This window comes from Rhipicephalus microplus, chromosome 1 (genome assembly GCF_043290135.1).
Source record: "Rhipicephalus microplus isolate Deutch F79 chromosome 1, USDA_Rmic, whole genome shotgun sequence".
In the NCBI taxonomy this organism is placed as follows: domain Eukaryota; kingdom Metazoa; phylum Arthropoda; class Arachnida; order Ixodida; family Ixodidae; genus Rhipicephalus; species Rhipicephalus microplus.
In genome coordinates this window covers 160197467-160210425 of record NC_134700.1, presented here as the reverse complement: position 1 = coordinate 160210425, position 12959 = coordinate 160197467, and the positions used below count along the sequence as shown (strand labels likewise).

Genomic DNA, 12959 nt, shown 5'->3' with positions numbered 1-12959 from the left:
GCGGCACCTTTTGAGCCGCCCTGCTACGCAGCCACGAGTTGCAGTCATGGCCCTCAAGATGACGCAAGCGCCTACTCGGCCTGCCTGACACAATGGATCACCACTTTTTGTGTACCCGACTACCCGCAGTGCATGTGGCGCCGTAGTTCGGACACGTTCCCGAGTCCGTCCACACCAGCACACCTGTGCGGCACGACTTTGAGGTCTGTGTTGCGTCGATCCCGACGTCAAAACCCACACTGCCGACCTTCAGCTAACTTTAGCCGTATAACCTCGCGACACATGGCCCACTCTCGATCTGTACGACCAGGTCATCGTGAGACCCACTTGTCTACGACCACAGTGACCGAGCGCTTTCTTCTTCGTCCTAAGTCGCCCAGAGTCGCCTGCCGGAGGCTCACTGCTTACCGATGGCCTCTCCACGTTGACAACCTGGACTTCCAAAATGGACACTGTACGGATTGTCGTTCATGTACATAGTATGTGTTCACCTCTTTCTTTTCTACATATGTTTTAGATCACGCAAAGAGCTAGGGGGCAGCCTATGTAGCGCCACGCTATATTTGGCCAGCTCACGTTCAACAACAAAATAGAGCACGCCCGCTTTTTGTTTGCCAAGCTTCAACATGTAGGTATGCTTCCTGGGTTTGTTCCTTCGTTACGCTAGAATGAAATATTGTAGCTTAATTATTTTTGCTTCAGTTTGACTGTTGAAGAAAAAATAGTAGTTTTCTGGGGGCTATTATAAACCATTATTTGCTATGAGAGAAAGCAGGAGCGCTGCAATGAACCTTTGCTTCTCCCCCCTCCCTTCTGGAGGGAAACCCTGAACACCCTTATGATTGTCCATGTGAAGTTTCCGATCTCTTCCTCTAAAGAACAGTTCTCTTTTGTGTCGACTTTTTACTTTAAGGTAGGATGGCTGATTGGGAAGAATCACGGCACAGCATCGCCGTGAAGAAGGGGTCTTCCACGAGGTACATCCACACTTATTTTCTATTGATAATGTGCACATAGCCTCTGAGCATACGATGCAGCTCAAAGTGGAGCTTGTGCACTGCGCCAGTGTCTTCCAGGGGCTTGTCCTTTCTGACAAGCTCTTTTCGCAGTCTTCACGCCTGTTTTGATTTTTCGGGACGACAAACAACGACAGCTTCGACTTGCCCTTCACGTACATGTAGTCTGTTTGGCACTTAGATGCATGGCACTGTTTTTTCTGATATTGTGGCATAAATCAGGCACAAAAAGGCACATTAGGTTAATGCATGCTGCATATGGCTAAATGCTGCTGATAAAAAAAAAGAAAGAAACTTGGCGCTACGATGTCTACTGCAATAAAACGTGGCTTGAGGACTGCTGTTCTAGAAAAGCTGGCCAGCTATTTCAACGGCAATACTCCCAAGTTCTATTGATGGATGGATGGATGAATGCTATGAGCATCTCCTTTATAATGGGGCAGTGACATGTGTACCACCAGGCTCGCAAGAAAGAAATCTTTCTTTTTATGTTGGCCTAGTGACTTATCTATTTCGATTATATCTTATTATTACAAAGAAAAATATGAATTTGTGTTCCATCTCTCTGCCTCTTCAGGCAGAATGACTTCATTTTTTCACTACTTCTATCCTTTATCTCTACTTTTCTGCCATCAGTACGCTAACCCTCTCTTACTTGCTTCTACCGTGGTTGTGTTCAGCTTTCAATGTTTGTCCCTGAAATCCAGAGCCTCATTGATGATCATGCCAGCACCACCGCCAGGGTGAAGAGAAAAGCCTGAATTGGCAGCATTTGAAGAGCCACCCCACCATATAGCTACCACCGGAGAATGAGCCCACTGCCCTCTTCTAGTCCGCTGTTATCATGCACTAAACCACAGCAGCACGGGCAGCTGAAAGCAACCAAGACGTGCTGGGCCTTCCATGTGTGCAAGACCGGGATGGGTGGTAAAACTTCATTTCGACAGAAGGTAACTGTGAACAATTGTGTGTTAGATGGCCATCAGCCAAGGGTTTACGTCGTACGCTAACCTTTTGTGGGCTCCCATTGAGTTACGAACGCGAACGCTTTGCCCGCAAGCTTTGTGTACAGCATTCGAAAATTCGCTAGCAGCTTTTGAGCCTCAAATAAATCTTGCCTTGTGTTCAACCTGTGGGTTTATTGTTGAGGTAAGCCTTGATTAGTACTTCTCAAAGCTTGTAGCTAGTTGCTAGCGTGAGGATCCCGACTTACGGCCACTGTATTTACTTATTTTCTTTTTTTGGCCTTTTGTTTTGTTTTTCCACACCGTACTTTTTCGCGGAAAATTTTTCTCATGTAATTCTTGCACCCGCCTAACTTTTCATCACAATTCACGAAAAAAGTGTGAGGATTAGGCGAGTAAATATGGCATTCTACGAAATTTGGTGTCAAGGGGCAGAGTATTAGGCAAGCGAGCAAACATCTAATGGCTAACACAAAGAAACCATAAAGCTTCAATTACGGTTGAGCACTGCATATTCAGCCTGAGAGTTCCTCAATGAGGAACTCGAGATATTACTCCATAAAGTGACTTTTTAGCTGCTCTACGTACCATTATTCTGCAGCGAAAGCAGCCCCAAAAGGAGTGGAGGGTCTTTTAAAATTTCAGCGATGGCAAACAGCCCCTGTTTTAAGCCATATGTTTTTCGTTCTGAAACACAGAGCAGCTACCGCGCCATCAGTAAAAAAGAAAACAAAAAGAAAGGCCAGGAAGCCAAAGCCAAGGTGCACTCTCAAAAATAACAATGCTCCAGGTGCTAAGACTATCTGTACTGCTCGACAGACTAGTGCATTTTGACTAGGCCATGTTGCTAGAACCTCTCCACATGTTCCTCTGAAGAGCAATTCTATATCTATGGCTCGCACGTTTCATCTCCTATCAAATATGAGAGGACTCCTATTTATGCACAAGTGACCAAGTTGTCAAGTAAACTTGGAACAGAGTAATCATGAGAGAAGTTGAACAGGAAACACCTGGTTTCGGGCAGAGCCAAACATGACGACCGCTGGCCGCACGGCGAGCGGGGGCACTGGCAGGACTGTGACCAGCATCCAGTCAGGTTTGGCATAGCGGGGGTCCATGCCCAGGATCATGCACTCCTCCTCAGAGACGTGCTTGAGTATCTCCCAGACGCGCTCGGCCGTCAGGGCTATCTTCTTCTCCTGGGAGTCCTCGTTGACGTGCTTCCACTCCGCAGTCAGGTCCAGGCCACTCCTGCGAATGCTCGGCTGGTAGCGGCCACAACCGCCATGGCCCTGCGCAGACCACAAAAGGATACAACTATCGCTGAAAACTTGTAAAAAAAAGCTCCCGGTAAGCCGGAAGGCCATTGGAACACACAAAAAAGCCTCAACCTCATGCACAGGCCAAGCATCATAGCCAATCCTTGATGACTACATATTCTTGCAAGCATTCAAGAAGTGGACCTCCTGTGAAGTTCCATTCAAAGGGAAATTAATAAAAGCAAGGTATTTGTTACCTAAGGCTAGACTGATACAGCATGACAAGCTGCGCCATTCAATGACTATGTGAACCTAGACTATGTGGGAGCCTGGGCAAAAGGAGGATGATCCTTATAGAATTTCGTGAACAGCAGGCTGTCCTTTTGTAATTTTCATGCGCTGGTTCACAAAACAGGTTCTTTCAGTGGTTTCCATTCTCTGTCAGAGGATGTACACAGCTTTGAAGTGGTTAGGAAACAGAAAATTTGTTAAAGCAGAGCCTCTCAATGTGTGCTTTTCAAGTACAGCAATTAAAGCACTTCTGAAGTGCTCCATCTAGTTGCAATACCCCTAAAATGAAGCCAGCACCTTTCCAGCTGCATCTGGTTCAGCTGCGAATCTCGCAACTACACACTTGTTTGTTGTTTTTTTTACCACTTTGGTTTGAATGTTACAAGAAGAAGAGTGATGGATGAGTGGAAAACAATGCCCTTGCAGCACATGCTAACAACACAATACAACAAATACGGCACACATTTCAGCTTTGATACGTCGCAAAGCAACACCATGTTGCGAGTTGCGTACCTGCTTCTTATTGGTGTCCTCTTGAACCTGGCTGTCAGGGCCAAGCTTAGTGTCGATTTCATCGCCGCCCTCGCAAATGTTCTTGCCTTTGCAGAGGTCGTACACGTGCGCCAGGCGCTTGCGCGGCTGCCCCTTTGTCTTGCCCACAATTTCCTTTATCTTGGGATTGTTCTATAGGGAAAGCAGACAAGATACCGACACGCATGTTCAACTTGGACTAGTTTATGAGCAGCCCAGTCGGCCATAGCAGCACAAATTGCTGGTCAACCCGCAATCACAATTTTATTGTGTCTGGTGCACCTGCTTCGTTCAGAGCCAGAAAATTGACATGATTACCTAGTATAGCACACCAGAACTTATGCAAGCAACTTGTATTCCTTCTTCCGTAGAAAGGGAAAGTCAATTTGCAGACAGGTCTATTAAGGGACTGCAATTGAAATAATCAATTTTAGGGTTACTGTAAGTCAAAGCACAAGCCTGGAGAGCAGTTTTAACAGGCATTAACTGTCTAAGCCAATGAGCAGAATGCCCAAGGGTTCCAGTGAGGATCTGCACCGCAACGCATGTTACAAATTTGCTAACATCTCCTTGAGAGTGAACCGACTGACCTTTCAATTTTTACTGCCGCATAAAAAGGTTTTAAAAGGAGTGTAACAAGTGCCAAAGTGCAAAAATACACTTCAGTCAGTATTTAAGAAAAGGTCAGTATTTAAACATAAGCTTGCACACATAATAAAGAAAAAAATTCATGTGTATAAACACTTTAACATGACTAAATTTATCTTACTAAACCTGCAAATAGAGCCTGCTGCATGTCAACAGCCCTGATAAAAAACTTACAACAGTGCTTTAACAGCTGAACACAAAGCCAAGTTTTAACAAAAGGCTACAACACACCAGGACAAGGTGTTGCTTATCACCGCATTTGTCCTTGTATGTTGCCTCTGCTAGTTTCACAGCATGCGTAAAAGAAGGGGAAGTAAGCGCAGTGAAACATGTGGACGAACCGGATTGACAAGTAACTTGGAGCAGTAGAAGCACACGCATCGCAGTATCTTGATTGTCTTTGTGAGGAAGCCACAGTGGAACACCGGCTTGGCCAGGTCAATGTGGCCAAAGTGGCCCGGGCACTCGGTCATGTTGCCCGCGCATGTCTGGCATCGCGAGGTTCGGTCGATGACTCCTTGCCGGGGGTCCATGAGGCCCCCCAGCTTGGGCCTGCCGCCCTCATAGATTTCGGGGTACTTGATGCCCCCTTCAGTCACAGACATGCGCCGCTGCAAGAAGAAAAACAGGGTAAGTGCCGCTGCAAAACAAAGACGTAGGGCGAACCAATCACCATGCATGAACGAAAGCATCGAACCACAAGTCTATTCAATACGACAAAGTTTCTCTGTACCTAGGTTCTCCATTCTACAACCCACGTCTTACTTAGTGTGTGAGGTAGAGTGCATAAAGCTCACTTTAAGGAGCCCGTAAGCCACCCAGAAGTCAAAATTCAGTTGTAGTAGGTAAATATTGCACGAGTGTACGACGAACACGAAGCCGTGAAAATTTTTTAAAACGGCGCAGTAACAGCGGAGTTGGACGCGTTTGAGTATAGAAACCGCGACGATCACTCCTTTTGCTCTCTCCTCCGCTGGTATCCTTTCCCGAGCCGCTTTGCCCTCTCACTGAGCGCCCCCTCACGTAGCATACGTATCACTGAAGCGCTGCTTGAAACACCATCTACTTCTGGTTTCCGCGACTCCGTCAGTTGCGTTGGAGCTGCATGCTTGTTGGCGAATCGTGGCGGCCGTGATCGTACCAATATGGAACCTGCGTTGTGCGCTCCCCTTCAAAGGATTGCCAACGTGATCGACATTTACGGGAACACGCCGTGCCCCATACGTGTTGCACGCACGCGAGCAACACGACAAATAACAAGCAGCGCTGACAGCTGCTTGCAGACTGACCAGAAGTCATAGGTTCTGGCTCGACCATTCACAGCATATTTGGCTCGGCGCGTTAGAGATATGGAACGGCGCGTTACACGGAGGCCTGAAAAGCTTGGACAAGGCGAGGGATTGTTTTCTCGAATTTGTGGCGTACCGCTGCTCGTAGTGCTGTCACGTGTCGAACTGTTGATCGTGACGGTATTCTGCACACAATGCATGCGTTTACTTTAAATATTTTAAAAAATATCTGAGGTGGTTTACGGGCCCTTTAAATATAAAACATCACGTGGATGCAAGAGTGAACATACTTCTTGAGAGCACAAAGCCACCCAAAAGGCTAAGAGATAGAAAGAAGACAGGATCTAACAAGGAGTTCAGTTGCCTCTTCAGAGATTACAAAACCCCCAAAATGTAATTGTGCAAAGCCTTAGCAAGCAGCTATGATTGAGGTGTGCCACCGAGAGAAACTCGCAAACATAGAACACAGAAAAAAAAGAAATAACTTTACTAAATTTCACCTCCCAAAACATCCTATACCCGGCCCTAAGAGTACCCATTTGCCTTTAAAAATCAGCCTGCATTATCACAGTCAATTCTCTTAAGTAGGCACAGAAATTCATTGTAGAAGTAGTGTATCAGCACAGTAATCCATAGAGCCATCCCATTAGGCACATTTCCCAGTTGTATTTGACAGCACACTTGAGGCGCATAATTCCGGCCTTTCCAACAATGACCAAAAAGACGTACATCCTTTCATGAGATTGAGATCAGATGAGAAGCATGTCAAGCTGCAAATTTATAATTAGTTGTGTGATACTGAAAATGAGATCTGTAACCATATATGTGATTCTAGCCTCCGAAGGCTCATTCTCATCGGTGACTTTTGGAGTTCGAAACACACTTAAGTGGAGATGCGAGTGGAAAAACGGAAGTTTTTTTTTTTCTTTCAAGAGTACAAAATTTTTGTTTTTATTTGCTTTTATAGGCTTAATTTCTCTACTTTCGTGACAAAAAAAAACAAGGATGTAATTAAACTCGAAACAAGTTTAAGATGCTTTTAAAGAGCACTAGGTGGCTAATAAAAAACAACAAAGTGTTCATCGGCTGCAGTCCCCTGGAAATTGTCACCTGGCTGCTTCCCATTGCATTTCGCACGAGGGATTCACTAAAGTTGCATGCTCAAAATAACCACGATTCCCAAACTCTCATGATGGAAGAAATGACCTTGAAGAACATATCTCTTCTGCATATATGAGCTTTCACGTATACCTTTATCATGTGTTTCAATATCCATTTTTGGGCAATTTCTTGAAGTTTGGGTATCATGTTATTGGCCTTTCTGATAGTCCGATCAGGATGAAATTTCGCCCACATATTCGTTAACATGTCAAGAGTGCAAGTATTTCCTTTAAAACTTAATATTGACTATACAATTATTATAAACCTCAATTAAAAATTTAGTAGAGGCTGAGGATTCTAAGAATTCTCACATTAGAACTTATGATGACTATCAAAATGTTTTATGCGCAGTTTCTTGATAGTTATTTGCATTATGCAGATAAAGTGGAGCAATATTAGCCACTACTGGCTCAGAGACAAAATTTAGCGGCATGAAAGTTTTGTGCAAAACAAACTATACTTTACACACTGTCATGAAACAAAACAAAAGCTGTGTGACTTAATATAAAACTAATTACATATTTGAAGTCAGCATCAATGCCTATAAATACAGCGAAAATTTCATAGCACTAGGCTACAGAGTAACGAAACTTTTTTCTGAATTGCATGTTCTCTTAAAGAGACCCACAACCAATAATCATGGTACCTGTCTTCTTGAGAGCAACGAAAACCTTACCGGTCAGAGCTTGTAATCACGGTATAGTAACAGGGAAAACACCACAGAACATTTATAATCACAATGTTTCGATTTGCGGTGAATATGCTGTCTTAAGGATACATGCTGCAAACAGTGGATGTGATAGCGATTATACGCCTCTGTAACGCCAGCAGTGATAAAACGCGAACCATAAGTACAAACATGTACCATTGTGTTTGTCAAGCCAGCTGTTCCACGACCACTGCTATCTAGTGTGCTTAACTATTTTGCAAGAGTTGCAGCACTTTTCGGGGCTTCTTACACAAGTACTTTTGGCCGTGCACAGGTCGCTTTTTTTTACTTTAGCCAAGTCGAGCTAAGCTATGTCTTCAAGAACAAACGTGTTTACACATCATCGACAATTCATGCACAGTAGTCCACGAGCGGCCATAGTTGAAATGCTTTAATATGTCATCTCGACAACTTCAGCGAGTAGGAGGACTGAATTTCGGCTTGCATAAGAGTGCAGAATTTGGAACCCTATCAAGCAGCGCCAGAGCAACATGCTTCGACGGACAACAGCGGTAGCGACTACTCCAACGGACTGCCACCGTCGCCACCACCAGTAGCACGCATGAAGTGGTGGCAATTCTCCACCGTGCAGTAGGCTGACGAAATTTTGGCCGCCGCGGCAATCCCATTCACAAGCTCGCGCATTTTCGAACGCGCCTGAAGCGACGCGAATCAAGCTTATTTGGAAACACCGTGCAGCCGCAAGCATGTGCAACTGCACTCGTTTCCCTGCAGATGCCACGAAATCAGCGCGACTTTTAATGCTCTACTTCTTTTACCTTGTAAGCCACATAGAAACAAACAAAAATGAACCATAACATACATATTTGAAATTTAAACCCTTATTCCAGTTCACTTTAAATAATCACAGCAAAGCTATTACGACTTCATATTTGTGCTTCACAGCTCTTGCACTAGGGAAGTGACATGCTGGTTTTGGTTACTTTTAAATGCGATTTAAAAATGTAAACCCTACTCAGATCGCAAAATGTATGCTGTCAGCTGCTACCATAATTCACGCTCTTTTCCACCAGAATGTAATCACCCGCTCTGGCCAGTTGTGGGTCCCTTTAAGCTACAAAGTGAGTGGCTGAATATAGGCGCTTTCAATTGACAAGCGATTAATTTCCCTAACAGCTCAATATTGAAGACGTGCAAGGAGTGAATTGATCAAAAACGACTACTTTTTTAAACTTTTCTGAAGACTACTTGTGACCAACTCGGCCACATGACTTCCATCAATTTAACATGTGAATGAGACCTCGGTCCTTACTGTATCACAGAAAAGCCAGTCACGTGTCCCATGCTAAGCAACTCGAAGCAGCAATACGCTAATAAAAGGCAACTGAAAGGTATAGGTTCATTACGCATTTGATTGTCATAACAGGACATTATTACCATTTACACACCGTTTCAAATAGCTCAAAACAGCTGGTCAAAGTAGCAGTATGGTTAGAACTATCAATAACACATCAAGGAAATGACATATCAATGGCCTTACTTCAATGAATCAAGAAAGACAGTTTCATTTACCTTTACCTTACAATTGCAACCCTTCAATAAAAGCTACAGAAGTAACCCTCAGTGCGTTGCTTGGTTTCACATGTTTAAATAACACAAACAAGCCGCTTAATCACTACACCTTGTTTAATTTACTGCCTTTATTTTTTTTATCACAATAGGTGAATTTTTGCTTGAACATATTCTGCAGGAGTGGGTACAGGAATACATTAGTAGATGTAGGCACATAATACATAAATAAGCACAAAAAAACCTGATGGTGAAGATTTAACACTGAATAAAGTTCACGAAATCGCACCACACAATGCTGTTAGCTTTACAACGCATGTTCACATCAGGTACATCAATTAATGTGGCATACAAATGCCAGAAAGCAGTAGTTCACATTCTTGACAGCGACGCGGCCGCTATCCGAAAACGAGGCGTGTAATCGAAAGGAGTGGTCACACGAAAAGTTGTGAGGAGAGAAACGGAGAAATGTAACCAAGTAGCACAGATTACAGTGCGAAAGCGTACACACACCCAGGTCGATTACTGTGAGCACTGCGACTTGTGATGGGTTAATGAACTAGGTCACTGCAAATCGAATTGCCAGGCGATGTCATTTTTTCGACGCAGGCATTCAAGGTCACTGGCGGCCGGCGTTCACATCGAATGACGGAAAATGTGTTCGCAGAAACGACGAGTAAACGTTTCACTTTTCCCCAAGCATACGAGTTTACAAAACCATGCGAGATCATCTAGGAAACACTTTATTGCAGACCGCAAGCAATCGGTTCCGTGTGCCCCCCTACTGCTACGAACTCGCTTCAGCAGCTGTTGATGGGAAAAGTGCGTAGTTGACGCAGTGCCGGGTGACAACCGGTGTTCACTTTCCCTACTTCACACATCCCACAAACAGCACTGTGGGATGTACATTACACGAACAGAAAATGTGAAACAAATTGGGGCAGCGTCTCGTGCGGCAACTGCTCGTGTCGTTCGGAACGAGCCACGGAGACGCGCTGATTAGGCAACTCCGCAGTAACAGCAACTTCAACGACCCCCCAGCAGTATCTTTATTTTGATTGTTGTTTCGTGCAAGCTAATTAGTCACCGCGAAGACAATCAACACTTCGTTGACAGCAGTGACAACATTTTATATGCAATCCGCTGCTAGATAAAAAGTCACGCAACTACGTACTATTTCATCGGGGCTGAGAATGCCAAACTGCACCCTCTTCACCTCCCGCAAGGGAGCCTTTGAGTCGGAGGTCACGATCTGCGACATTGTTGTTTGTTGTCCACAATGTGTACTCGCAGACGCCGACAGACTAGCACGCGCACAGCAAAATTAAGCCCAATCGAGGCTTATTCGCCAAACACCGCCATATTGGACCATTTCGGCAACGCTGAACGCGCACGGCGAAGGTCCTTTATATAGTGCCGAGGCCGACAGGGTTCGAAAATGTCACCGCACGGTCCAATCAAATTCCTTCGTTCATAAAAGTTGCACCGTAGTTGAGCAGATTAAAGCAACAATCTATAACTTTTTACTAAACCAAAATAGTTACTTACTTGCACATAAGTAGTGTTTTTTAATTATAAAAAGTTTGTGTTGAATATTAGAAGTTTTTTTTATTGCAATAACAAAACTAATCGTCATCGGTATTACATAGCGCAATATTCGAACTTATAAAAAAAAAACTTTTTAGTTAGTTTGTTAAATGTTGCAGGTGTATATGTACCCGCTCTAAAGATTCCGGGTCACTCGTAAACTGTCATTGGTGAGAACCACGGCTCCGTGGTGAGAACAGAGGGAGCATAATTTGATGAGAGCCTCGCCACGTTTTCTCACAATCCCGTGAGCGCAGCTCGTGCGTTGCAAGTGCGCGCTGTGCGTGGAACAAACTTGTACTGCTCGCGTTTCTAGGAGCCACTCATTCCGTTGAAACACGTAGCCGTACGACTTCATTTTTTTCATTCTAAGTGGCGCATTCGTGATGACCACGGCGCAGAGGAAGATCCGTTTCGAAAATTGTGCATCTGGGTTCTGCCGAATCGGCGTATGTCCTACGTATATTTTCCTTCGAAGCGCGCTCGATAACGTTGCAAGTACGCTTCTCACTGTCTCTTAAAAAAAAAATCCTCCACACGACTCGGCCACAGAGAGCTTTAGAATACCGTACGCAAAGCTTGCGAGCTCAGCGTGGCGGTCGTCACTTACACGCTTCGGGAGCCCGCGAGAGGTTGGCGCACGCGCAGTTCTAAAACTCTTTTATGTTGAGGAGAAATATGGAGCAATATGCGGTACATTTTTCATATATGGATTCGCTCGCAGGATTTCAAGCTGGACTGTTGTACCCTCGCGATCTCCGACTTCAGCGTAGCTCCCGCCGACTGGTTCGCCCTCCGCGGTCTCCTGAAGCCGTGCAGCTCTCGCGTTGTGGCGCCCCGCCCTTGGACTGCTTCGACCGGATCCCCACTTTCCTATCTCCTTCTATTTTCCGTCGCTTGCCTCTCTATTTCTTCCTCTATTTTCCTTCTATTCTTTTTATCCCTCCTTCCCCCCACCCCTATAAGGCACTGCGCCGTGTCGCCTGAAGGCAGACAGAAATTAGGTGCCTTTTTCCTCTTCATTGTAACCACTACCACCACCACCACCATATATGCCAGGTATATTTGACATGTAAAACTCCTCGATGCAAGAACATATACATCCTTATTGAAGGGCAACGCAAAAACGTGTTTAAATAGCAAGTTAACTATAGCGCTTAAAGAATCCTCCTAAGTTCCACGCAGAGTGCTGCGCCTCTTCGCTAAAGGCTGCCAGCAATTGTCAGGGTACACACAGTGACCTTCGATCGCTTAACTCGTTGCTGGGTTAGCACGTACAAGCGATATCTGTTAATAATCATTCGTCTAAATTTTCTATCTTCTGGTACGTTGTAGGACCTCTGTACATTCGAATTCACACTTATTATTGCCAGAGAGTTCGTTGGATTTTATCAGATGTCTAAAAGATATAAAGCAACTGTATCATTCACATGTATATACAGTCGCCCAAATGTTACGTACACTTTTCGGCGTGTCAGTTAGAACCACATGACTCCACCGTGGTGGTCTAAGGTACTCGGCTGCCGACGCGCAGGTCGCTGGATCGAATCCCGGCTGCGGCGGCTGCATTTCCGATGGAGGCGGAAATGTTGTAGGGCCGTGTGCTCAGGTTTGGGTGCACGTTAAAGAACCCCAGGTGGTCAAAATTTCCGGAGACCTCCACTACGGCGTCTCTCGTAATCATATGGCGGTTTTGGGACGTTAAACCCCGCAAATCAATCAATCAGTCAGCTAGAACCACAATGGAACGAAGTTCCACAAAATTGTTTTGTGGGCATGTGGAATGTGGACATGCACTTGCCGCCACTCAGGGGCGGTGCCAGCTAGGCATGCACGGGGCGGCTGGAGCTCCCCCAAAATTTTCTTCTGCGCCCCCATTGCCCTTCCCCCAATAAAGAACTCTCTTATCGTAAGGGCCTCCACACCCCCCCCCCCCCCCCTATAAATTAATCCTGGCGCCGCCTTTCTGGAAC

The 12959-nt window shown here is 45.1% G+C and overlaps 1 protein-coding gene across 1 annotated transcript in view; it reads right to left on the bottom strand.

The window, feature by feature from the left end:
* Window positions 1-10781, bottom strand: part of LOC142801790 (DNA-directed RNA polymerase II subunit RPB1-like) — a 52261-nt gene extending 41480 nt beyond the window's left edge. The window contains exons 1-4 of the mRNA XM_075887559.1: window positions 10574-10781; window positions 5052-5321; window positions 4045-4215; window positions 2992-3273 (exon numbers count right to left, since the gene is read on the bottom strand). Coding sequence (XP_075743674.1) covers window positions 2992-3273; window positions 4045-4215; window positions 5052-5321; window positions 10574-10660 — 810 coding nt within the window. The 5' untranslated portion in view covers window positions 10661-10781. The remainder of the gene's footprint in view (window positions 1-2991; window positions 3274-4044; window positions 4216-5051; window positions 5322-10573) is intronic.
* Between the last annotated feature and the right edge of the window lie 2178 nt (window positions 10782-12959).